Below are 25,263 nucleotides of genomic sequence, written 5' to 3'. Positions count from 1 at the left end.
TGCAGGTGAAGCAGGAGAGCAGGATCCAATAGAGAAAGCGGTGGCGCTGCAGCTCGGGACTCTTTTGACAGCATTAAATGAGCTGGTCCAGACGTCCCTGCTGTCTGGCAACTGCACCATTACACTGCTGAGAGTACTGCGTCGCACATACACCATCCTCACCACTCTGGTCAAATATGTGCGTATTTGTCCACTCTGTGATCTCTCTGTGAATATTCGCTCAGTTTACCCAGTGTGACATTAATCTTGTCTCCATGTGTTGTTTTAGTACATCCAGGTGTGTGCCACTCAGCACAGTACGCTTCCCGCACGCTTTGAAAAGCTGGTGAGTCTGAGGTATTGTTTCATCATTTAAATCTTCTAGTACTTCTAACATCATGCTAATTTAATGTTTCCTATGCCATCTGTGCAGGTCAAACTGTCTGGCTCGCACTTAACAACACAGTGCTACTCCTTCATCACATATGCACAGGTACAGCTCAGTTAAGACATCCACAATGATCTGATTAGTTTTTCAGTTTTGTTCATCTTTAAAAACTGTGTTTTCTCTATTAGAGTGGAGAATTTAGTGGCGGGGAGAAGAAAAAGAAAAGGATTGAAGTCAACGCTGCTGCTTCTGTAAGGATACTTATCACATATAATTGTTGGAACTGAAATGAATGTCGCTGATTAGAACAATCCTATTTATTTTATTTTCTCTTTGTAGGCAAAACTTCTGCGAGAGACAAAGGCCATCCCTGACTTGATCTTCAGCATTGAACAATATGAGAAATACCTCATCACACTCTCAAAGAAGTCAAAGGTATGTGTAAGCTGGATTACTTGAGAGCTATGACATATTATTCTCAAAATACATAAAAAGACTTGCAAAGTTTTTTTTTTGTTTAGCAAAATACAATTTTCTTCATGAACACTGTCAGTACAGATTGATCAGCCAGGCTACTTACATACAGTATTTCACCACTTCACATTATTGTCCAGGTGAATCTGATGCAGTACATGAAGCTGAGCACCTCAAGAGATTTCCGCATCAATGCTGCTACTCTGGACGCAGCCCTACAGGAGCAGGACGACAGTCAGGAGGCAAGTTCCATCTCATACTGTAACTGGCAGCTCCAAAGGTCAACTCTGTGTGTTGTTTCTCTGATTGCATCAGTCAATCAGCTAATTATTGAAATGTTTTCCCACATGAGATGGTCTGCAAGGTGTTTTCATATTGAATTCCCTTCAACACTGTCCCGTTCCAGTGGGCTTTTACTGGGTGAGATTTCAGTGTCTATTTCTTCTTCCATTCCTTACAGCCCACAGAGTCACAGGACGCAGAGGAAACACAAGAACCCAAACAGAAGAAGCGAAAACAGTGAGCTGATGCTTGGGAGCTCCTCCGTGTGACATACACATCTCCAAATTTCCTTACTGACCTTGACTGTTACCTGCCGATGAACAGCCTCTTGGCAGTTGAGTGCAGGTGCTGCTGTTCTGAATAACAACAGCGTGGTGTCCGAAAAGCACTACCTTTATTTGTTCAGAGAGCCTTTAGTAACGTTGATGATTTCGTAGATGTCCAAGGCTTCACCTGTGGAGAGTTTGCACACATTGTTTAAAAGTCTGGTTGTGTTCCTTCCTCATTCACTTTTTCAAAAGAAATATGTATTTTGTATATGTATTTTTAAACAAACTGTAATTTCTGTTTTACACTGTTGGAAGATTTGTCAAGGACCAATTTGACTTCCTGCCCCTATTTTGTCGGGATGAATGAGGTACTCCGTTGTTAAGATACATGTCAATGTAACAATTAGTTTTTATATTAATGATAGTACAGTTGTAACTACATGATGCTTGAGATAGCTCTATTTTGTCAATGGTTACACGAACGGAAGATCTATGATTTCCCATACACATAAATGCATCCTAAAGAGATTTTCAGACTAGATTTGTCAATTGCTGTTTAGTTTTAAAATAAATATTATTTCTCTTCCTTACTCTGTTTTATAGTCTCTTTGTTTTTACTGTATTTTGCATGGAATTTTACCAAGCATTGCAGGTATCAGGGGTAAAAATGTTGGTTTGTTGCACAGATTTGTAATTTGTTCCCTTGAATTAATAACTAATTGGAGGTATGGATATGCTTTTCTGGACAGATCAAATGTGGCTGTATAATGCAGTGCAAATAAACTGAAAAGTTGTTATATATCAAATATAAAATGGCTGCTTAGGCTTTTGATTTTTGACTGTGATGTGAATATACTTGGGGTTTTAACACATTTTTTAAACCTAATATCTACAGGACTTAAGAGATCTTTTATTTCCCCTCCTGTATATTAAATATTTGTTGAATGCATATACTGTGCCTCAGAGTAGAGAAAAAACATAAGCCAAAATAAAGGCTGATGATGGTGTCAGCGCAGAACTCACCAGGCAGTAGGCCGTATCTTCGCTCCAGGCCTGTGGGGTTAGAGGGGGTCACGCAGTCCATGGTCACCTCCTTCCTCAGACACTGGTCAATGTCGACTGCACTGAAGAAAGCTACTGACTGGGGAAGGTCCTGCATGCCTAACGCATGTGCGAATGCACTCCTGCCCGAGACAAAAGTGCGCAATCAGAAAAGCTGTCAAGTTTATTGCCAATTCCTCATTGGATATTTTTGACAAGGAAGTATAAAGACTGAACCGTGAGCAGACCTCGTAAGCAGGTTTGTGATCTGAAGTGCCAGAGCTGCTCGGTAACGGTCTTCACTGCGGACGAGGTACCGCACCTCGTCGTGGATGCTGATGCAGAACCGGCCATCAATCTGGTGCTCCTCAAACAGCCACTTCATGGCCACCAGTATCAGATGAAGGTAGTCCACTGCTGAGCTCTGGACCACCCAGTTCACTCTGCTGGTGATAAACTGACGAAAGAGAGAGATGTAGCACGTGAACATGTATGTTCCATCTTGAAGGCATGGGATTATTATGTGATGCAGAGCCACATTTTTTTCCAGCAACAATACATCTCATATTTCTGAAAGCTCTACACAGCAGTACACAAACAGATGCATGCAGTATAATGAAAGCTTTAGTCTCTATGTTGCAAGGCCCCTTGAGGTTGGCTGCTCATGCTATTTGAATACAAGCACATTGATTGGGTTTATGTTTGCATTTGGTCTGTCTCACCTCGTCCTTAACTGCCTTGGGCTCCAGGGCTCTGCTAATCCTGCAGCCAAGAACAGGCGTGGCTGGCTCGGCTGAATGAGCTATACTTTCCAGCTTATTGAACATGTCCGATTCAGTACCTCCAGCCCACAGACGTTTGCCGAGGATATCCCACCTCTTCTGCCGATAGCTGAGGGGTATGAGGAACAGGGGGGGGGGGAATCAAGGAACAGAGAAAATGAGAGGAAATTATGTTATGGTTCCTGACAAGTTGTTGTGTTTATGTGACGTTTTGCTTGCTCCCTCACCACTTTGAGGCCAGTTTAGAGATCCTCCGCAACTCCTGCAGGGAGATACTTCCATTTTCCTCCCTCTCCACCTCAATGCCCAGTTCATCAACCAGCCACTCACCCTCCTCTGACAGATTGTATCTGACAAAAAAATATAAACAAAAGCATGCAGCACCAGGGCTCCACTTTGTCACATTTACACAAACAAGTGAACAAAGCTAAGCAGAAATAAAATCTTTACTTGAACACACAACTATTCAATTGTTGAGTATACCTGCGGATGCCTTTTGTTAAGGCATACATCTGCCTGGCCTTACTGGCAGCTTCTGTCTGACTGAGGCGATGGTTGAACTGCATCAGCAGCCTCTCGGCAAAGGGCTGTCCCGCACCATAGATGCGTCCATAGTTGAACACCTTTGCATGTTCTCTGCTGATACCCACAGTATCAGCAGTGCGGCTGTGCAGGTCAGTGCCCTGACTCTTCTTTCCTTGAAGGGTCATCCAGCCAAATGCTGTGGAGCCTGAACCCCGGCAGAGACATAAGATCAGCACGGCTAACATCAGATGCTGTTTCTCCAGACTAAGAAAAATGTATTGCCTTGTACAACTTTAATAGCATGGTGTTTTAAATTTAAGTAAGAACTAAACAAGATGTGAAAGGGAAAAATCTCACCGTGCATGCCAGCAAAGTGAGCCTCTCCAAGCACAGCGGCAATCCACAACTCCTGAGAGTCTACATCTGCTCCGACCAGGTGGTAGCCAGGTGGTACTTGCACCATGGCCTTCAGCTCACTGCCAACCCGGTCCCGCTGTGGACACAAAATACAGTCCATACAAACAAAATTCCTCTACTGACTGATAAATACAATTCAGTGATGTGATGTGCAGTTTTTCTTTGTCAACTCTGCCTCTTACCCGTGCATTACTGGCAGTCAGCCAGGTTGGCTCCACAGCCCTACGTGTTACCGTTCCAGCGGTGATGACCTGAGGTAATATGGCACCATACTGACCCTCCTCATTAAACTCTTTGTGTCTTTGGGAGAGAGGAAGTTATATATTATCCAACTATGGCTTTTCCCCACTATATGACGGATCAATAAATAGTTAATAGTTAATTAATATACCAGACAAACCTGCTGACAATACGAGGAAGCTCTCCCTTTCGCAGCCACAGCACCATCTGAGAGCTGTGAGGAGACACAATAAATTCATGTATTCACCATCTTTACCTTTAACAAAGCTGACCTGGTATCACCCAAAAAGATGAGTAACTTTATGGTTGAAACTGACAGGTACCTTATACGTTTATGGGCATTCCTCCAGAAGGACATCATTTTGTTGATCTCCAGAGCTCGTGTAGCATTGGTTCCATCCCGCCCTGCCCTAAGAGTGCCATCCTCCATCTTGGCCAGAAAGTCCTTTGAAAAAGGACTGCCAACGTTGTTGTGATTACCATCCTGAAACACAAATATTCAGTGAAATTATGAAAGTAGCACATTGGAGTGACATTGTGCCGATACTAGTTATTCAGCATTAACTCTAGATAAACACTGAAACTTCACTTTACCTTGTGAGGTAATTTGAAAAACCAGCACCCTGGGATATCCACATCATTGTAGGGCCCGTTTCCATGGTGATAATGACACTGACTGTTCTGATGATTTGGGTCTTGGGACTGCTGTTGCTACAGAATACAAGGTATGTCATACATTGAATCACAGTGAAACAAAAAGAACGCATGTTGAATAAACAACACACAGCATGTTAGACAAGAACCTGGAGTTCCATATTAACAAGGATATAAAAAGGAGTTGCTATAAAGAAATTTAACAGTATTGTCCAGGACTGTTTAAAATGTTTATGATATAGAAACAAAGGCATAAAGCATCTGCACATAACAAAGACCAATAAACTCACCGTGCTTTTCGTCCTCTGCCCATTTTTCATCATTCTGACTCCATTTTGCTCCGTCAAACTTTCAAAGGAACTTAACTCCTCCACCTGGAGATGAGAGAAACAAAACTCTGTCATGATCATTCCTGAGCATGTGGGCCTGATCAATGATCGGACGTAGTGCCGACACCAGGTCCAGGTGAAGCAAATTTCAGTGGATTTCAACATTTGAGCCAAAAACCAAAAACTTAAACAATTATTTTTTTTAAAAGCACAATTTGATGAGTTGCACCACATAAAGTCATGCTGCTGCATGTTAGCTACTAGCTAATGCAGGAATAATGCATCTCTAGAGGAGTTAATGCAGGAGTTGGCATCATCCTGCTGTTTGCACTAGTCTCTAACATTTGATGAGCGCATGCACCTTTGCCCACACTGCACTGTCTGTCAACATGAGGTCATCTGAAGGGTTGAAGTCCAGATACTCAGGCTGCTCTTTGCTGTTCTGCTCGCAGTACTCTCTGTGAACACTCTCAATAGCTCTGTGGAACACAGGAAGGATTTAATACACACGTCCTTCTTTTACTCTGAGGTTTAATAATTTACAGAAATATCCAGCCATCTATTATTACCCTGATAAGCTCATGTCTTGATGAGAAACACCCAACCATGCTTTTACATCAAGAGCAGTGCATCAACTACCTGTGTGGGCACACAGGCCCAGTGCTTTCCTCCTGAGAAATCAGGTTATCCCTGCGTCCAGGCACCAGATAGCCCCATCCATGTTTCTCTGTGTAATGCAGGGGGAAACCATCCCACGTCAGACCCATCAGCTTAGGCGTCAGTCTCATCTGTAGACTGATCAGACTGGCTCCAGGTGACCAGCTGTCCTCCTCAGACATCTTCTCACACAGCTTACGATACCACCTGACACAGTAAGGGGGAGATGGACTGACTTACACTGTCAGTAGCAAATGGAAGTGGAAATTGAAACATACTGTATTAAACACGGGATGGCTCTGTGGTGTGTGGGAGAGCTCTTACGCCGGATGTCCAGGTAGATGTTGCCTTCTTTTAGGAAGTCTATTCACCGTTTCCTTCAGCTTCTCCACAGCCAGCCTGCTGGGGCAAGAGCCTGCCATGTCCTCTTCGGATGGTGGGCCTGGATCTAATATCACAACGACTCAACTGAATCCACTCATCTGTTTGTTTTTTGTTTTTTTACACCTTTTGGCATTGTTGTTAAGAGAGATGTAACATTGGCTTTATAAATGTGGCCCAGTATCTGAGCTTTTACCTTCTTCCCAGTCTGGAAGAGGAGTAGCAACTTGTGCTTCAGCTGCTTTTTTCAATTGTTTCTTCTTGCTGGCAGCTACTTTCTTCTGCTTGAATTCCTGCACATCCCACTCAAGATCCCAAAGCCAGGGGTCTTCTTTGTATCTTATGTAAAATTTTAAACATAAGCCGTTAAGTAGATGTTTTATACAAAGCACCTTAAAACATCCATCTCTTGGATTTATAGACTTACAGTTCATGCATAAATCTACCATCCTTTTTACCTTATCACACAATTATGGCCAAAATTACACTCTGACGCAAGGTGTTTAATAGGTGCTCTTTTCACCTGTCATCCTGCAGCAGCTGGCAGGCATCGTCTGCTAGAGTCATCAGAGACTTCTTCAGCTCTCTCTGGAGCTCTTCGTAAATGTCCTGAGAATCTTCCAGGTATCGATCCCAGTTTTGGTTGACGGGAAGGTAGCTCACACCCATCTCCAGCATCCCGGCAAACGTCACTGGATGAGGACACCTTATAAAAGACAGTCAAGATGAGCAACATCGTGAACAAATGATCATTGTGTGTTGAATAATGATTATTGGCTACACATGAAACAACACATGTACGAGTTGAGGGGAAACTAACTAACTAATGGGTTGGGATTGACTGACCTCTCCATGAAGAGGGGCAACTGTTCTGTGAAGACTTGATGGGTGGCCTGAACATCCATGGCGCAATACTGCATTAACTCCTGTAGAGGTCAGCAAAGGCAAAATTATTTGCCAACCTGTACTTGATGGTGACGGTGATGATGAATGCAAGTCATTTAGAGAACCTTTTAATATGCATAAATTGGGCTTATGATTACTGACAATATGGCACAATTTGTCGTGAACCTCTGACCTGGAAGTTGTTCCTGACATCCATCATGCTGCCCTTCACAAAGGTCTCTCTGGCCTCTTTCTGCAGGGGCGGGCCTCCCACATACAGTGCATGGACATCAGCAAGGTTATTAATGCTGCTGATGTTCACCCAGTCCCAGGAGCCGATCTGTACAACAAAACATCAGGACACATTGAGATTTGCCGATGTCAAAACTGCGACACTACTACTCATAACGCCTGTGAGAAAAAAAAGACACAAACCATTGGGCCCTCCCTTTTCTGTCCAGCTTTCTTAATGTGTTCCTTGACCTCCTGAAGACCCCTCCTCTTGCCCAGCTTACTGGCCATCCACAGAGTGCGCTGGAACCCAGTCAGTCCCGAGATGGACATGTGAAGGCTCATGGTGTCCATGAAGCGTACCTTTGAACCCTTTAGGAAAAGAACACATTATTTTCTTTGGTGTGCAATACATGAACTTTTGAGTCATTAAAGCAACATAGTACCTGGCACATTTATTCATGTGAATCATACAACAAAGTTCCAATATAAATAAAGATGTGTTGAAAGAAAATCACCATGCTCTGAATACGTACCTTTAATAAGTATTGCTCTTTAATGAACGATCTGTCAAAACTGACATTATGGCCCACTATGAGCCTGTTCTTCCACTTGCCCTTAGGAGGGTAGGCAGAGTTCACAGGTGTCTCAAGTGGGATGAGGTCAGCAAGGGTCAACTGGTTTGACCAGGAGTACCGCTCTTCAATCAAACGCTTACTGCACCAGGAATACCTAGCGTGAATACCCAGGGAGAGATAGAGACACTGGGAAAAAGATCGACCTGCTGCCCATTTACATTCACGTCAAATCATATATCACATTTTTTGCAAATTTTGTTGGCATTAGTGTGATGATGGAAATCCACCCTCTGCCTGTTAATCAAAAACAACTAGACCCATAACTCAACACCACAATGAAGCTAATCAGTATTTCCAATAAATAATTAAATGTCAATATTTCTCAACTTTACGCAATCATTACAATTCTTCTTCGTCCTCACCAGTTAGTAGGAGACACAGCAACAGCCAGCGTGGGACACTGTCCCTCTGTCACGCACACCTCCACATCAAATACCAGTGCTGACTCATCTGGAAAATCCACCTTCTGACTCTCCCCATTGGGTTTATAGCGTGTCCAGCCAACCTCCCAGCTCCATTTCTGTGGCATGGGAGGGAGCTCAGCCTGATGCAGCTTGGTGGCAGCATCAAGGTAGGGAAGACTCTGATTCTCAGCCAAGACACGGAAGTGCTCATCAATATTTTTGCCATACATTTGGGGAAGCTTCAGCTCTACATCGGGCAACAGTGAAGTTTCCTTCCCCCATAGCTGGTGTTTCTGCAAATGCCCAATGCTGCGCTCCACATCTTCCTCTCTGTATTCTGGTTGTAGCCCTCGAAAGATCTGCTTATGGAGGTTCTTCGAAAGCATCTGAATGTTCAGGGGGTTCAGGCGGGTCTCTGTGGAGTCCTCGCCCTGAACGGAGTGAGGCTTGGTGGAGAACGGGGAGCGTAGACATATCCATTGTAGAGAGATGAGAGACCTCTGCAGAGGACAGCGCAACACATGCAGCATCACCTCATGAGGACTTCACACTAGAGCTGGAAGACATAGATACAGCATCAGCATTGTGACATAATACATCTTAGTTGGGCCCAGGTTATGCCTCTCATGTAAATGTAATAAGAGGCGCAAACTGATATTAGATACTGCCATGTCTAGCTAGGTTAAGGCCAGAAAAATAATCTTTGCACTTATAATGTGTAATTTAGCTTTTACAATTGTCTTAAATTATCCTGGTCTCATTAAATGATATATGAGAGATCGTGTGGCCTTATTTTTTGGTAGGCACAAGGAAATCTATGCAGTTAAATGAATGCCTTTATTTGAGTTCATCACACATTCCTACCAACTTTACATTACATACTGTTATACAGTTTGCTCACAGTATTGAGGACAATGAACAGGGTTAAGAACGTGATGGTTTACTCAAGAAGTTGTCAACCAGCTTTAACATTTAACATTAGTAACGACTGAAAACGAGTGCTGGGGTTAACACTAGCTTAACTAACTGTGAGTTTCTCGTGTGGAAACATAGTTAGCTACATTACTTGTTCTAATTAATACACCGCCATCCTTCTAATGTACGTTTACCATGATGTTTACCAACATTAACAAGCTTGCCCAGGGGGGCTGTTGCTAACTTGTGAGCAACTTAACAAAACACCAAGCCGTGTAATTTGTACGTTAGCTACGTTTCTTAGCCAGACGGTCGCCAAAACCAAAAAGAAAGGCACCTCACCTGGTCTGTGTTATCAGGTTTAACGTTAAAGTAGTCAACTAATTTATGCTTAAAAACCGCTCCGCTGAAAATGAGGTTGCTACTTCAGCATGTCAACCCACAGCCTTGTAAGAGCAAAGCAAGACGAAGCGTCAGCGTCTCCTAGCGGTCCGGATGACTGCACCTTTTGTTAGCGTGCAAACAAATGATTTGATTTATACCACGGTGGTCAAATTACCGTTTTGCATCATGGTCAATTGTGGACTAACCACAACGCACAATAGTATCCCGCAAATTGATAAATGCTCGTCATACAATATAAAGAGGATATGGCATTCCGTGTATAATACACCGTGGGCCGCGTGGCCTAATGGATAAGGCGTCTGACTTCGGATCAGAAGATTGCAGGTTCGAGTCCTGCCGCGGTCGCTCCTTTTGATATCCCCTGCTTATGACTCCAGTGACGAGATTGTTTTCCTCAGCAAAATGCAGATCCGGTTTCGACGTTAGACAGACTCTACTGCTGTGCGACAAGGGGCTGTGCTGTAGTGGTGCATAAACAGAAACATCTATCTCACGGAGTAATTTATACAGATGTGGATGTGAAAGCAGTGACTGAGGAGGCAGTGTCAAGTGTCAGTGTCGGTGTCGGTGTCGGTCTTATTTCACTGCAACACCTGGCTCCAGCCCTACAGTACAGCAACGCTTTCCCCCAAATGGTACTTCGCTTAGCTCTACACATCCACAATCATGAAACAAATGGAGATTTTATGTTTTGTCTGCCTCTAAATGTATTGTGTTTGCATGTGCTGTTTTAGCTAAAATGGTGAGTGATGATTTTTCCTGTGTTGTGTATCGTCTTTGCTTTTTGTCAGACGATGGCGGATGACACGGAGGATGTTGAGCTGGACTTTGCTGCTGACGAGCAGGAGAGGGCGCGGAGAAGCGCAGTTATAAGGTGCACTGCAGGAGATAGTGATTATCATATACACTCATTTGTCTTGTGCAGTCAATCTTTTTCTTAAGATAATATCAATAAAGATATCGGTCAGTTGGGGGATTATTTACATCTTTTTATGAATAATTTCATTTAAACAAATCTCAGCAACTTAATTGGTTATTCTCTCTCATGAGATGGCTGTTTTTTCCTTTAATATAAAATGTGATTTCATGTGTGCCTACATCATAATTAAGTGTCCTTGTGAAGTGTGTGGTGTTGTGAAGGGTAGATTTGCTGTACAAGATGTCTCTGACTGCTGCTTCATTGGCATTTTTAGACTCTTCATTCATCATTCCTAACATATGATTTGATTGCAGACACCCCCTCGCCTCCTTTTTCCACCTGTTCTTCAGAGTGGTTGCCATTGTGGCCTATTTGCTCTGTGACTGGATCAGCAAGAACTTTGCATCATGTTTTGTCCTGATCATCACTCTGCTTTCTTTTGATTTTTGGTCGGTCAAGGTGAGAGGTGAACCATGTCAGCTACTAATTCCCCTTACTTTCCTATGCCTCGCCCCTCTCTTGCCCTCTTATGCAATTCAGTATGCTGTTTAATCACTTTCTTTCACTTGACTGATTTCTATTTCTCATGCACAGTTGTCCTGTGTTGTTTCAGAATGTGACTGGCAGGCTGCTGGTGGGGCTGCGGTGGTGGAATCAGATTGACGAGGATGGAAGGAGCCTCTGGGTGTTTGAGGCCAAAAAAGTGAGACAGCGTTATTGTCGTGTGCCATTTTGAATGTGGAGGAGCATTTTCGGGATATTAAACATGGTTGTTCTGTGTGTGTGTGTGTTTCGGTGTGCATGCAGACCTCCCGGGGCAATAACACTGGAACAGAGGCAGAGGCAAGGATATTTTGGCTGGGTCTAATCATCTGCCCTCTTATTTGGACATTCTTCTTCTTCACCTCTCTGTTCTCCCTGAAGATCAAATGGCTGGTGAGACACATGCTGTTTGTGTGCATGCTCTGCATATACATCACATGATATCTGATTCAAATGCATCTGCCTGTCTGTCTCCCCCAGTCTCTTGTGGTAGCTAGTATTTCCCTCCAAGTGGCTAACCTCTATGGTTACTTACGCTGCAAGGCAGTGGGACAAGATGGCCAGCCTCCAGACTCCCGCTCTTTTACAGGACAGCACCTCCTGCAGCGTGTGAGTGACTGACTGCAGCATTTATAGCATGTAGGCTACAGCTGTCCTGTTAACATGTCAGTGTCCATTTAACATGTGCTCAATTATAATTTCTCCTCTTCTAGCCAGACATCATCTATGGAATACTATGAAGATTACCTCCTCTACCTACACAGCTACTCTCCTGTGCTTGTGTGTGTTTGTGGGTGTGTGTGTGCGAATAAGAGATACAGAGAGCTGCCTCATCTCCAGAGTTTCCACAAACTGCATCTACTTGAATGGCTGTGTGCCTTGTGCATGCCTTTGTTTCATGCTGCTGCCCATGGATCACTCTGGCTATTATTTCAATAAAAGATAAGTGCATTTTATATTTTTTTCCTACTCGGTGAATTATTGTGGAGGGTGGAATATCAGATGTTTGCAGAAGTAAAAAGCATATAGTTTTTGAACTACTCATATAATCTAGATTTGTACATGTTCTTTGTCTTGGTTTCTGTAAACGTCTTTGTGGCAAACCTCTTTGTCGAAAAAGCTCCATGACCTATGAGGGAAAACACATATAAAGCAGTTCTATAGTATTAGTACCCTTTAAGAAAACGGACCTCAGTGAAAGAAGAAAAGGGGAAAGCTGCTCAAAAATCAAAATAGCACTCCCTGTCTCCACTGCACCCCTAAAAGTTTCAAGAGAAAATCCTGACGGTATTTCAGGATACAGCACATGTGAACAAACAAATGGCTATTAAAAGTTTGATGAAAATGTAGACAGTTGTGATCTGCAGCAATCCCACATGTTGTGGTGGGCAGATTTTCGGTGCTTCAATGGACCACATGGAGAATAAATGAGCAAAAGAACATGAACCACACAAAAGAATGGGAATCATGTTTGCCTAAAAATGGAGATGACTAATTTAAAGTGTTTTGCGTTATCAATCGTGGTATGCAATTGAATATGAATATGAAACTGATTTTTAGAAATATTAATTTGTGAACCACAGCTTACACAGTCCAAATCAAATGTAGGCTATTTTTCATTCCTCTGATTGATTCCAAATATAATTTAGGGGAAATTTGATAATTTACACTGGCCATGTTGAGCCAGTATAATTTGAATACCTCCAGAAACATTTCTGCTAAGTCTGTGCACAGGTCAAACCATTCATTTCAAGAATAAATATTCATTAAAACAGATTTTGAGGCTGTGTGCAAACTGGAATGTAGTGTGGGCTTTTTCAAAAAGTATTCCTATCATATATTTTATAAATCTATCATTAAATCACTGAGTACTGAGAGCTATGTTCATTTAATTGAAATTAAATGTTCAGAGATGATGAGAAGCCTAACCTATATTCATTATCTCAGTCTTGTGTCCTTCACATTCTGTCTTAATGTGCTGTGAACATGGATAAATCTTGGGAATGACCCCAATGTTTTTGGTTGGTCCCAGAGTAGTTTACCACATTTAAGCATTTTCTTCTGACTGTACAGATTTGGAGGAAACTGCTCATGCAACTCTTGGCAGTGGCTCCTGATCTCACAGCCAGCACTTCACCACAATCGCCTCAGGCCTCAGAGATCCTTTATTAGTGAAGAATGATCACACCTTCTTCCAGCCTGTGAAACCCTGTGACCAGAGTAGGGCGGGAAGTGCACTTGTGCACTTCTTGTGCAAACTTACAATAGCTTACTGGTATATATTTGGTAAAGGAAATGATAACCTCCAGTGATAAAATAGAAATACTAACACAAACATAAGCGAGTGGCTGGCTTTAGTAAGCAGAGTTGCTCTTTGTAGGTTTGAACCGTTGTGCTGCCTTGGGTGTTGTAAATCTTTGGATTTTACACAATTTTGATTGTTGTGCCAAAAGGTCAAACTGTTTGACCTTTAACCACATACAGTTGCAGTGGAGAAACACAAGGACTATTCCTTTGTTTCTATAAATCAGGAGATATGTGGAAATGATGTTCTGAGAAAATGTTGGTGCAGCACAGTAACTAAGATACAGAGGAACAACAGAAGTGTAGCATAAAGTTCAGATGCAACCAGCCTTCCTAGGAAATAGGAGACTTAACATCACAATCTGACCTGACTAGTGTTCAAGTGTATTTAAAAGAAATGACAAAATATACAGTATATTAACATGTTTACAATTAAAAAACATTAGCCTAATTAATCTACGGATGAAGATCATGTGAAAAGATCAGATGGCAAATTGTTGAGATGATATTGTTTTGTCAACTGCTGCATTCAAGGTCAAGGATGAGCTTTCAGTCTCAACGTTTAAGTAAAGACAGATGAGAATGGTCCAAGAAAAAAAATCCATCAAAATGTCCAGAAAAGTTACTAAATTGATTTATTATTATTATCATGATTACTATTATTATGATAATTATTGTTAGAAGTAGTAGTAGTGGTATTAGTAGTAGTAGTAGTAGTAGTAGTAGTAGCTAAAAGTGAAGAAATCGACGAAAAGCTAAAGAAAATAATTGGAAGTGAGACGTCTGCCCAGCGCGGACGTTCTTTGATGCCGGCGGACTCTGTGATTGGTCAATACGCCGCCCTGGTCCTGGTATGACGTCAGTGCGGGAGCGAGTTGTGTGACAGTGGAGGAAGCGCGCAGGCTGGAGGAGAGGCAGAATCTGGAGGACCGAGGATGAGGCTGGACTCATCTAAGAGCAGCGGCACTGACTCTCTCCAAGGGCCCGATTTAAACGCAGAAAAATGAATGTGGAAAATTCATCTCGAGCTAAAGTTTGTGGACACTTGGCTCCAGAGTCTGCTTTGTTTCCGAAACAGGTAAGAAACGCCTCCGGCAATTGGCAGAATATGCACGGACAGCATTACATTTTTACCTGCTTTGAATCTCTTCTCATGTCATGTCCATGTGTCTTATGCAGAGAATTTAGGGACCCAGAAGGTGCATGTTCAGACGACCAGGGAGGGAGCATATTATTAACCAACAGAAACGCCCTTGCGTTTAATTTAAAATGAGGGGAAAGGTGTTTGGTCCCTAAACAGACAAAAATCCCTTGTTCTATAAAGTGGCAGAATATTAAACCACGCTCCTCGGCCTAATATTATGACTGTGAACAAATTGGTTTCTGTAATAGCCTATGCGGATAATCCTTGTGATGTGAAATAGTCCAGTTTTAAAAGAAGTAGGCCAATCACAACTCTCATTAAAAGTAGGGTTTCTTTGCCCCCAGGAGCACTAAAGAGCCAAGAACAAATTAAAGCATCTTAAAACCCAGCTCAATTTAGATTTAGTTGATTAAAAAAAAGAGAAAAGAGTCAGCTGTTGATCTCAGAGCAACATTTAACCATCAAAGAGCCAGTTCTTTACCTAAGGGCCGTGTTAGGTTCATGGTCATGCCTTCAGGCCGCCCTACTTTGGTCACACTGACGTTTTATGGTCATCCAGTCAGAAAATAGGCTGTTATGGAAATTTAGCTTCTTGATATTGTACCATCTTACATGTGTAGACAGGCTTTAAGCATGTATCTTTATGTTTTTACAACAATGTCAGTTTTTTTCTAGTATTGTCAAATACAACCAGTCATTCATTATGACTATTAAAATATCTTCAATTGTATAAAATCACACGGCAGGTCTGCATTTAGTCTTAATATTGCTCCTAAATTACAAATTACAAGTGTAAAAGGGAGGGGTAGTGTAACGGGATAGCGCTGCAGAACACAGGCACGTCCTACAAATGAGCTGAAGTCTTTGAACTAATGGGCAGGTGGATGTTTTTGAATGCAGCTTAGCACGTGCAATGTGGCTTACAATTTGCCACTTGAAAGTTTTAGATTTTTAAAGTCTTTTCAGAGCTAATAGAGAAAAATGTTCTGCCTTGTAAATTACGTAGGGTAAAAAAAAAAAAAAATTTCTCATTACAATACAGTTGGTTGTTACGTGCAAGAGATGCTAATCCACGCTAGGCCCCCCGCACATATATTTACCTATAAATACAAAACAATATCTATCTTCTCTGACAGTAATAATATGTTGAAATGAGAGTTTTCAAATGTAACTACAGAGTAATCTGATATTTACAGGAATTTAATGTAGAATTGGGTCAACACTGAGTAGGCCTTTAACCAGACACCTTACATATCATGACATGAATATCTGACGGCTAAATGTTTTATTTGTAGCTTCTTTAACCGACAAAATGTGTGGTGGCCTAACTCGTAATAAATGTAACACCTTTGATTCAAATCCCCTGTTGTTTGGCTGTAATTAAGATATGATAGTGTTTTTAAATATTATAGGCCTGCTCATGTGTCTTCACCTCTTATTTCCAGATCACACCAGCATCACGTCGGGCTCCAGCAGGAGCGTGTGAGAGGAGGTCTGTTTTTGTCTTTGGTTATCTAGCTGTATGAGTGTTAAATACCTGTCATAAAGCTAGATAACCGAAAGTAGAAATGACTTCCGTAACGTTGTACTTCAGTAGAAAGAAAGGGGGGAGGACTCCTCTGGCTTTTAATTCACCAAGGCTCTGATTTTGACTTTCACCTCGAAAAGGTAAGAAAACAGTTTTGCTTTATCGTTTTCCTAAAGTTTGTTCAGAAAAAGAGCACACAAATAAGCCAAAATGGCTTGTCTTGGCTTTAAGAGATTTCTTCCTCTTATAATCAGCACAAACGTTGAGCATATGGCAGATTTGTAAGCATTTTAATAGTTTGCAGCTTTTTCTTTGTAGAAAAAATGTCTATTCATTGCATTCATCACGTTACCCTGATATGCAGGCATGTGATAATGGGGTGTTTTTTAAAGAAAATAAAAACGCCTCTCAAACAATATATGTTGATTTTTTTTTTTTACTTCATGGAGGAAATACAAAGTGCAAACCTCAGCCTTATTTATCCCTGTGTTACAGAGTTGGATGGACCCAGATATATTTGTTGTGTGCTCTTTTAATCTCACTTCAGTTTATTTTGAGGATTTGGTGTATGAGCTGTGCTTCAGGGTCCACAGTCAGTAACTGGCCCTGTTTTTGGGTGGTTAGGGTTGCTGTCCATTCAGGTCCTCTGCAACATGGTGCTGAATGCTAAACAGGTCGCCCAGTGGGTGGAAGAAAATAGTATTGTCCAAAACAAGAACTCCCACACTTTCTCCATTTCAAGGGCTCCCGCGTGAATGTGCGTGAGACCTTAGATTTAAAAACATCATCTGAGAAGAATTTTCTTATTATTGTGCCTTAAAAAAAATCTAATAATGTAGGCAGGGAGGTAGTATTGGGTAGACTGCAATTTGCCTTTTTCACAGCAGACATTTTGACTTGTCGCAGTGGAAAACATTAACGATGGCTCCGATCTATTAAAGTGTCCCAGTAAGCCACAACAGTGAGGCAGGATTTCTCTCGAGGATCCCTGGAGTTACCTGCTTTGGGACACACTGGCACGTTGCCCTGCCTGTCGTGTCAACGCTCAAGCAGATACTCTTGATTTATCTTTTGCTTTTTACAGCACACTGTTGAATTCATTTACCTTTCTCTTTTGGAGTATTTTCCATTTATTGAAAAAATGAGAACAGAATTTAGATTTCACTTGTGAGCCTTTGTTTATGGATGAAAGAAAAGGGAAGCGAACACTTTGTCCAAGCACTAAAGTCTTCAGGACTGCTAATAATGCAGTTGAGTGGTGTAGCACCCTACACACACAGGGTAAAAAAAAAAAAAAACACTTGGCGTCTGTATTTAAAGCTGCACCAAGTCTTGGAGCCTTTGGGAAACATTGTGTCTTGCCTCAATGAGAAGGCCAGGGCCATCCTGTAGACAGGAGCTGAACCTTTCACACTGGTACTTCAGCGCTGTGCGCTGCATACGCTCAGCTCAGAGAATGCCACTAAAGCTTAAAGAGCACCAAAGTGAGATGAGTTTTCATTCACTCTGTTAACTACCAATCGTAATAGAGCTTGCTGTAAAACCAGGCTAATTACTTAGTTTCACAGTGAGATATTGGATGTGAAAGGCCGAGGCCCAAGTCTTTTCCTGAGCTTTCCATGTTAAAGGTAGCATGTGAACATGGCGTGCTTGAGGCTTTACTTATGGGATGGTCCAGGGCATCCTTGCTTCGACCTGTCTACACCTATAATGACTCTTCTTGTGCTTTTATTGTAGCAAAAATACACTCGCGTGCCCACAGAAAGGACATGAGGAATGCTCTTTGAATGAGTAAAGCTGGCCAGAGATTTAAAAGTTTAGATAACTGGCTGATTTTTAACAACTGAATTAACTGTTTAATCAAGAGCCCACAACCATAAGGCTGTGTTACACTGTAATGATAACCAAAGGCGACTTTTCATGTTTTATTCCCCTGTTTTCTCTCTTTTGTCCTCTCTTGTTACAGGTTTACGATTAACAACACTGAATAATCAGGTTTTCCTGAAAAGAGGGAAGATCCATCATTAAACGCGAACGAAGAGAGAGAGAGGGGGAAACGCGGTCAGTCCGGAATTGCCACCTCCTCCTCCTTCCTCTCCCCCTCACCCTTTTTACCCCACAGCCTCTAATGCCATCTGTACTGCCAACGGGGGACACTTTGCCCGTGCCAGGAGGCGGACAAAGACCCTGCCGGATCCCTGGAGTATGGGCGCGCTCAGAGGAGCCATCTTGGGAGATGTTGCCGCAACACCTAAAATGGCAGGGCTGGCATACGAGGTGAGCTGCATCATGGTTTTCTGTTGGGCACCAGTTGTAATGGCGTTGGTGGGCAGGAGGTGGGGGAGTTTGTGTATGTGTATCTGACTGTGTGTGCGCTTGGGAGGGGGGGAAGGGAACAAGGAAGAAGGATGAGGGAAAGAAGAAGAGTTTCCCATTTCCTCCCCAGTCACACATGGCCTCTCCCTTTTCTCTATCTTCTGCTCCTGCTAATTAGCAGTTAAGGGGTGATGTGAGGGGGGTTGGTGGGTGAGGAAGGGTAGTTGATGGTTGGTGGGAGGATTGAGGGGGGGGGCGCAAACAAAATTAATGAGCTGGCACTGGTTGAGGGAAACCTGCCATCCTCTCTTGTCATGGTGCTTCTTTATTCCCTGATGAACACCAGGCAGTGGTGTATGTTGCGTTTCCACCTGACAAACCTTGTAGATTAATTCATGCAAAACTGCTTTTGTTGTGAAATTCACATTATGATATTTAGTACAGTATCTTAAGGATGTTAATCTGTCGCTCCCCTCAGGTGAATTTTGTTAGGCGCTGAATGGGGGAAACTGGGATAATTCCCCATTTGGGGATTAACATTATTGTTTTTAAAAGTAGAACCAATACGATCTCAGATTTAAATTACTGTGTGTACAAAAGATATTTTGGCATACAAAGCGGTTCCTTATGTGTAACACTATCGGCACTGAATATTAGCCCTTTTTGCGTTTAGGAAACATTTACATAATGATGTTCAACAGAACATTTGAAGTCACAGTCATTTTTTCACCAGCGTTTGATGTTTCATTGTCCATGTTGGAATACACTCCACAGTCACATGTTTGTATACGTACACGTCTTTGCATTTGTGTGTGTCTGTGGCTCACAGTTGGCACAGTAAATCAATTTACAATTGTTAAAGCTACATAACTGCACACAGATTGATTTCATGTTGGATCTCATCTTTTTTAAGACATTTGGTCTTAGCAATTTAATATTGATTACAACCCTCTGCGATGTAACTGTACCAGCTGCATGAGTGATTAGAAAATGTCAGACTTCACTAAAGTAAAAATGTCATATTCAGCCAAACTCTGACGCGGGCAGACAGAGATCGCCAAATATCAAGGCTCCAAATCTTCACCAGCTCCATCCCTGTAACCTCACACACACACACACACACACACACACACACAGATCCTCAGTATGCGTCTTATCATGGCGTAGAGCTGCCCTGTACCCCTGGTGTCTCTGGCAGCAACCTGAAGCAGAAAAGAGAGATGCGTGAGCATGTGTGTCCAGGGCCAACATGTGCAGCTGCAGCGCTTGTGTGTTAATGAACAGCGCCGTGCATTTTCACATTATCATTCAGCACCTCTCTCTCACTCTACCCCCCCCCCACTCCCACCCCCTCAATAGCTGTTTAGTCCCCCCCCCCCCCCCCAGCACACACACACGCACACACACCCCACCTCTGAAAAAGCCCGCTTTCCCACCATTGTGGGAGCTGGTGCTGCGGCGGGCCTGGGCTGGGGGGCAGGGTGGGAAAGACCCTCCAGACTAGACATGAGCAGATGCCTGAGACATTAGACTGTCGTGCGGATCGCCGGGGTCGGGTGAGCTGCTGAGTTTTAATGTGTGTGCAAGTGTATGTGTGTTTAATATGTGTGTGTGATGGGGGGGTGTAGTCCAGGCCCTGGAGTGCCACCTGACTGTTCATTAGTCTATTCAGCCTCCTCTGCATGTCTGAAAGGCATGGAGATGCTGTTTTTTTTTCTCTGCTAAATGAGAAGGATTTCACTGGCATTAGAGATGCATTCATGATATGCATATAGAAGCATGCACTCAGGCCTATACCCTGTCACATAGTAGATCACAGTGAGCCATTGCATTGTATCAAAGGTGTAATGCAATGCTATTTCAACGTACCAAGGATGCATTTTCCCTTTTTTTTCCTTTTTTTTTTACATAGAGAATCTGATTTTATTTCGGATTTAAACCTTTGCACAATCCCTGTCATCAGCCGTGTACTCCTTTATATTTGCTCAGTTTACCAGCTGGATGCAATTCGTCCTCCATGCAAACACAATCTACAAATTTGTATCGCTCTCAGGTTCTATCAAAAGACAGACATCACGAAAATCTCACAAGACAGTTGGTGGCACGGTGTATCGCTGCGAATGACTCAGCTAAGGCGATGGGTGTGCCTAACAAGCTGAATGATGTAACTCGCGGATAATGATTATTAATGAGCTTTATACTGTATGTGCGCCTCCACAAGATATGTAAGGCATGTGCAGCCCCACATGTCAAAAGATTATTCCCTCTCTTTATTCATATAAAAGACTCAGAGCTGTCTTTATAATTGCATTTGTGCTGCTCATCTGTGATATACAGCGCATAGCTTCGGGCAGATTTGACAGAAGAGAGAAAGCAAGGTGAAGGCGAGAAATTAATCTTGGAGATACTGTAGCTTGCTCCATGCTACATCTCTGTTGCAGATCTCCATGGTTAGAGTTAGAGAAAACAGAAAAGCAATGGGGGGGGGGGAGTAAAACTAAAAGACTGGCCTATCAAGAAAGGGTTAAAGACAGCAGAGACAAATGTATACACGTATGTAAAGGAGGCAAGAGAGGCAGGTGCGGCACATGGGAAGCCATGTTTGAGCCACCAGTGTTACCTCTGCATTTGCTGATGAAGTTAGCTTGCGTTAGCTTGTGCAGTGCCCATGCTAAAGCAATTTGCAGCCACGAGGAGCTGGGCATGGAGGACCGTGTCTGTGTGTGTTTGAGAAGAGTAAAGGGGGGGGGGGGGGGGTCGGTTTGCAACTGTGTGTGAGAGCTGCAGCAGTCGGCAGAGGCAGCGTGGTCAAAAAGAGGCGGTGACTGAAGCAAATTTGTCAGGAAAATGGATTCATCCTTACAACGCCTGCTGGAAGAGCAATCACTTTCGCCAGTACTTGGAGGATGTAAAAAAACGAGTGACACGCATACATGCACAAATGCACGCAGAATATTTATTCGTCTAATGATTACTGAGATCTTTAATTCTCTGTAATTAAATGAGCAAGAGGGAGTAGACGCGGAGTTGAAATACACTGTCAAGGGGAGCGCATCTTGATTTTGATATGTGGTGAAACTGCTTAAGAGTCTGGTTTTAATCTGCTCTGAAACAAAGAGAGTTTTCAATCAAGACTGTCTGAAAGCGGAGTGGCTGGACAGTTAGGTCAGTGGCTTTGACACCGTGTCATCGAGGATTTAGGATGCGAACGTCCCTGAATCTCCCCTCACACACTGTAGACACAGTGACTTAAATATTCATTCATCATACTTCAGTCTCTTCTTCTTACACGTAACTTCAAATTTGACAGAAAAATGTATATCCCCTCCAGAAAATGCCACAATAGAGATGATTACCTTTCCTTTTCTTTCTTCTCTCTTTCCTCTGTTATTCATTATTAACCATGTATTGCTTTTGCTATGTGGGATTTTCAGAGCAAGGAAATTATAATGTGTGACATGATGAAGTGACAGTAGCCGGCGCTCACTTCCCATTCTGTGTGGGTGCAGCAGCGTAGCCATAGTAGCGATAAAATGTTAATACCATATAGCTCCTGGGTTACCTCTTTGGATTCTCCTCACTATGTGTGGACACTATTAATGTTTTAACGGCTCGGCTGTGATATATATAAAGCCCAGCTCACGGGCCGCCCATAGTCTTGGATGAGGTCCAATGTGGGTCAAGCGAGGCTCATCGGGGCTCTTTAATGCAACTTTGGCCGAGACTAATCTAGCACAAAGCCCGATGTTAAGTATCTTAGGGAAAGATGGAGAGAAGTTTTTACATCCCAGGCTTTTCAGATTACGTCTGTTGGCTGCGGTGTCCCTGAGTAGGGGTCCTGCATGCCCCAATGAAAGTAGAGGAGAATTAGGTGACTGAGCCTTTAATACAGTGTCCCTTTGTAATCATACCAGGAGGAGATGAGGTTCTAGGGTGAGGAGAATTAGGGGGAATTCTTGGTATGACCTCTTTTTTTTTGTGCATGTTATTTAATTCTAAGGTATAGTACATGAATTCAGTGAGATGGGTGAAAAAGGGAGTAAAAGTGGAAATGTTCATGAAAAAAAATCCAAAAGTCTAAATGACTATATTCTAAGCTTTATGTCACTGTTCTGGCATCAGTTGTATATATACGACTCCGTCACTCAGTCAAGTTCAAGTTCATGGGTGCAGCCACTCTGTCTGCGACCGGTCAAGGAGTTCAGAGAGTCTGTGGCCACCCTGGAGTACAAGAGGAGGACGTGGCGGTGGTGGTGGTGGGTGGATGGGTGGATGGGGAGGTACATAGCCTTTGACCTCTGTCTGGGTTGCTATGGGAAAGAGGCCGGTCGACTCAGTAATGTACGACTGAAAAGGCCGAACTGTCAGAGCTGTCCAGCAGACGTCACCCCCTCCCTCCCACCCCCGTCCCCCCAACCTCCACCACACACACACACACACACACACACACACACACACTAACTCCAACCTATTCACACATACTCACAGATGGCACGGGCCAGCTTGGGAATGTTAGCGGCGAGAGCTGCGCTTTATGTTCATCTGACGCTGTTGTAATTCATCCGAACTTTAGAGTTACACGGTCCACACCTCTTCCTCAGTGCATTCTGTTAAACCGCTTCTGTCTCCTTTCTCAGCCTCATCCTACACATCATCATTGTGTGTGTGTGTGTGTATGTGCATTGTGGCATTACTGAGGTGAGACGTCAGAAAAGAACTTAACTTCTTTGCAAGCATTGCAAACAAAAGGCTTTGTCTCCTTCCCCAAATTCTGCAAATCAAGTCTCGAGTCCTTTCAATCAGAAGTCATCAGAAATAAAGGGCATTTTTGTAAAAAAGCACAGCCCTTAAAATCATCATATAGAGAGCACTGAAACATAAAACGGACATTGTCTTCAATCTCAATTAAATTACAGAACAAACAAAAGGATTTCTTCCTCAGGGAGAATAGAAATTAACTAGCCGTTTCTATGGTTAACTGTGGGGTATTTGATGTATCTGTGCCCATAAAGACTTATGGTAAATGTAGCCTCACATAAGCTTCTACTGCTATTGTTGTTTTCATCCTTTCTGTTACCAAGCTGTTTGGATACACGGCCTGCAAAGACATACAGACAAAATGATCTCTGACATCAGTGTATTTCTGTGCCTGCTCATTTTAAAATGGTCAGTGTTCGATGTTTGAGTGACTGCGTGTCGGAGCGGGCATGCAAATCCACTGATTGTAATATGTGCATGTTTCCATGCCCCCTCTGTAAATGTGTAAAAGTGTGGCCTCATTTAAGGTTGCATTCATTCAGGGGAGGGGTCTCACGAATAAAAGAGTGTGTATTTGCATACGCTGCATGCCGTCTGCAGAGAGGGAGCAGTCAAAAAAAAGATATCAGAGGTGGACAAAGAGAATGAGGACAAATCCTTCATTGTGGGGTTGGTGGGAGAAAGGGCTTGTCTGAATTGGGGAGTGGGTGAAAATTGACAGAGAAAGAGTTTAGGCTGGTTCCCTGTGGGGATAAAAGCCTCAAGATCCCTCCATGCATACAGCCTGAAAATGGGAGAGAAGAACAACATGCAGAGCACAGGGGCCTATTTTTACAGGCCATGAAAAGGAAGTTTGTTTTTCTTAAACAGTGTCTACAATTTCTGGTGTACAAACCTAAAAATCACACGTAACCGCAAAATCACTGTTGTCAAAACACACTCATCATGTGGAATAACCAAATAGCTTGGCTTTTTATCATTCTTTCTATATTGTTGTTCTTCAAACGTATCTCTGCAGGCTCACTGTTGTGTGAATCTTTTACCCTGTGGTCCTTTGGTTTTTGTTTTAATCTCTTTTATAGCAGGTGCTTGCTGTTTTTATTGACTGCTCAGCACTTTGCAAGCTTTATAAACACAGCTTTTAATTAATATTAAGTTCTTTACAAATCTAATTTACTTTTACTGTGTGATGCTAGAGGAAGTTTCTTTCTTTCTTTCTTTCTTTCTTTCTTTCTTTCTTTCGTTCCAAAACTGTGAAATATTATTAGTTTCCACACAGAGTGGAAGAGTTTATGGAGCCAAGTTTGATTCTCATGCTAATGATTCCCTCCATCATTTCTCTTCAGGACGGGACAGGATCTGTGAGACTCTCTGCACTCTGCAGGAAACTGCTTTGGCACGAGGAGATTGTGGACCGGACTCAGAGAGATGCTGTCATCAGATTGTTGAGAATCACCAGAGCATGAACTCTAGAGATTATCAGTCAGCTAAACGCTGCAAGAAGAAATCTATGTAGAAACAAAATATATGTTGTGTAAATGTGAACTGAATAGCTTAAGATGTCTGTTATCCTTGGAAATACCAAGTTAATAATGTATTTTAAAAGGCTGGATTAATGTTTATATAATTAGATTATTTTTAAAACTGCAAATAAAAAAGCCTTAGATGTTCCTACTTACTTCACACTCAGCGTTATATATCTATTTTCATGCATGCTTCAATTATTTAATTCATTTTTTTTCTTGTCTAGAGTGAAATATTTGTTACAGTGATTTGATATGAATGCATTAAAGCATATTGTTTTAAATTTACCGATGTCAATAATACGCCTTTGAAATAAAAATTATAAAAATAT

At 42.5% G+C, this 25,263-nt stretch overlaps 3 protein-coding genes, 1 long non-coding RNA gene and 1 other non-coding gene across 8 annotated transcripts in view; 4 read left to right on the top strand and 1 right to left on the bottom strand.

Annotated features, from left to right (window-relative positions):
* Positions 1 to 1,982, top strand: part of fanci (FA complementation group I) — a 10,205-nt gene extending 8,223 nt beyond the window's left edge. Inside the window, exons 31-37 of one of the 2 annotated variants that reach the window (XM_056387011.1) lie at positions 6 to 178; positions 269 to 325; positions 413 to 472; positions 556 to 618; positions 707 to 802; positions 982 to 1,083; positions 1,302 to 1,982. In XM_056387011.1, the coding sequence (XP_056242986.1) occupies positions 6 to 178; positions 269 to 325; positions 413 to 472; positions 556 to 618; positions 707 to 802; positions 982 to 1,083; positions 1,302 to 1,364 (614 nt within the window). In that variant the 3' untranslated portion in view covers positions 1,365 to 1,982. Of the gene's footprint in view, positions 1 to 5; positions 179 to 268; positions 326 to 412; positions 473 to 555; positions 619 to 706; positions 803 to 981 lie in introns of both variants that reach the window. The other variant, XM_056387010.1, reaches the window with a different exon arrangement.
* polg (polymerase (DNA directed), gamma) lies at positions 1,437 to 18,562 on the bottom strand. 3 transcript variants are annotated; one of them, XM_056387015.1, is made up of 24 exons: positions 18,450 to 18,562; positions 10,329 to 10,335; positions 8,535 to 9,022; positions 8,071 to 8,266; positions 7,739 to 7,906; positions 7,497 to 7,643; positions 7,265 to 7,344; positions 6,942 to 7,124; positions 6,615 to 6,757; positions 6,362 to 6,485; positions 6,020 to 6,244; positions 5,742 to 5,859; positions 5,342 to 5,425; positions 4,992 to 5,108; positions 4,721 to 4,881; positions 4,558 to 4,611; positions 4,340 to 4,457; positions 4,098 to 4,233; positions 3,699 to 3,945; positions 3,443 to 3,565; positions 3,156 to 3,324; positions 2,682 to 2,890; positions 2,416 to 2,576; positions 1,437 to 1,576 (listed from the first exon to the last, which is right to left on the bottom strand). In XM_056387015.1, the coding sequence occupies exons 1-24, from the start codon at positions 18,560 to 18,562 to the stop codon at positions 1,518 to 1,520; spliced, it is 3,630 nt and encodes a 1,209-aa protein (XP_056242990.1). In that variant the 3' UTR covers positions 1,437 to 1,517. The 3 variants fall into 3 exon arrangements, with proteins under 3 accessions (XP_056242990.1, XP_056242987.1, XP_056242988.1); XM_056387012.1 differs by lacking the exons at positions 10,329 to 10,335; positions 18,450 to 18,562 and adding an exon at positions 9,834 to 9,976 and having other exon boundaries at positions 8,535 to 9,132; XM_056387013.1 differs by lacking the exons at positions 10,329 to 10,335; positions 18,450 to 18,562 and adding an exon at positions 9,834 to 9,976 and having other exon boundaries at positions 4,992 to 5,102; positions 8,535 to 9,132.
* trnar-ucg (transfer RNA arginine (anticodon UCG)) lies at positions 10,169 to 10,241 on the top strand. Its single transcript has one exon. It is a non-coding gene; the product is annotated as a tRNA-Arg (tRNA).
* Positions 10,283 to 12,314, top strand: LOC130176117 (Golgi apparatus membrane protein TVP23 homolog A-like). Its single transcript, XM_056387016.1, has 7 exons — positions 10,283 to 10,531; positions 10,688 to 10,770; positions 11,130 to 11,274; positions 11,429 to 11,518; positions 11,623 to 11,751; positions 11,839 to 11,967; positions 12,072 to 12,314. Exons 1-7 carry the CDS (start codon positions 10,529 to 10,531, stop codon positions 12,096 to 12,098), a joined length of 606 nt encoding a protein of 201 aa, XP_056242991.1. The 5' UTR covers positions 10,283 to 10,528; the 3' UTR covers positions 12,099 to 12,314.
* Positions 14,587 to 25,263, top strand: LOC130176118 (uncharacterized). The gene is made up of 4 exons (XR_008828838.1): positions 14,587 to 14,740; positions 16,252 to 16,474; positions 18,301 to 18,611; positions 24,755 to 25,263. It is a non-coding gene; the product is annotated as an uncharacterized LOC130176118 (long non-coding RNA).

Source organism: Seriola aureovittata, chromosome 10 (genome assembly GCF_021018895.1).
Source record: "Seriola aureovittata isolate HTS-2021-v1 ecotype China chromosome 10, ASM2101889v1, whole genome shotgun sequence".
Lineage (NCBI taxonomy): Eukaryota > Metazoa > Chordata > Actinopteri > Carangiformes > Carangidae > Seriola > Seriola aureovittata.
Note: the sequence above shows the minus strand (reverse complement) of the source record. Positions and strands in the feature narration are given on the sequence as shown.

Bases quoted from the DNA above. Each gene is read 5' to 3' on its own strand.
- LOC130176117 (XM_056387016.1), top strand. The intron at 11,275-11,428 runs GTGAGAGGTGAA...GTGTTGTTTCAG, and splicing joins TTGATTTTTGGTCGGTCAAG to AATGTGACTGGCAGGCTGCT. The intron at 11,968-12,071 runs GTGAGTGACTGA...CTCCTCTTCTAG, and splicing joins GACAGCACCTCCTGCAGCGT to CCAGACATCATCTATGGAAT.
- polg (XM_056387015.1), bottom strand. From the start codon at position 18,562: ATGGCTCCTCTGAGCGCGCCCATACTCCAGGGATCCGGCAGGGTCTTT. The intron at 7,907-8,070 runs GTACGTATTCAG...CTTTTCCTAAAG, and splicing joins AAGAGCAATACTTATTAAAG to GGTTCAAAGGTACGCTTCAT. The intron at 3,946-4,097 runs GTGAGATTTTTC...GCCGGGGTTCAG, and splicing joins TCACTTTGCTGGCATGCACG to GCTCCACAGCATTTGGCTGG.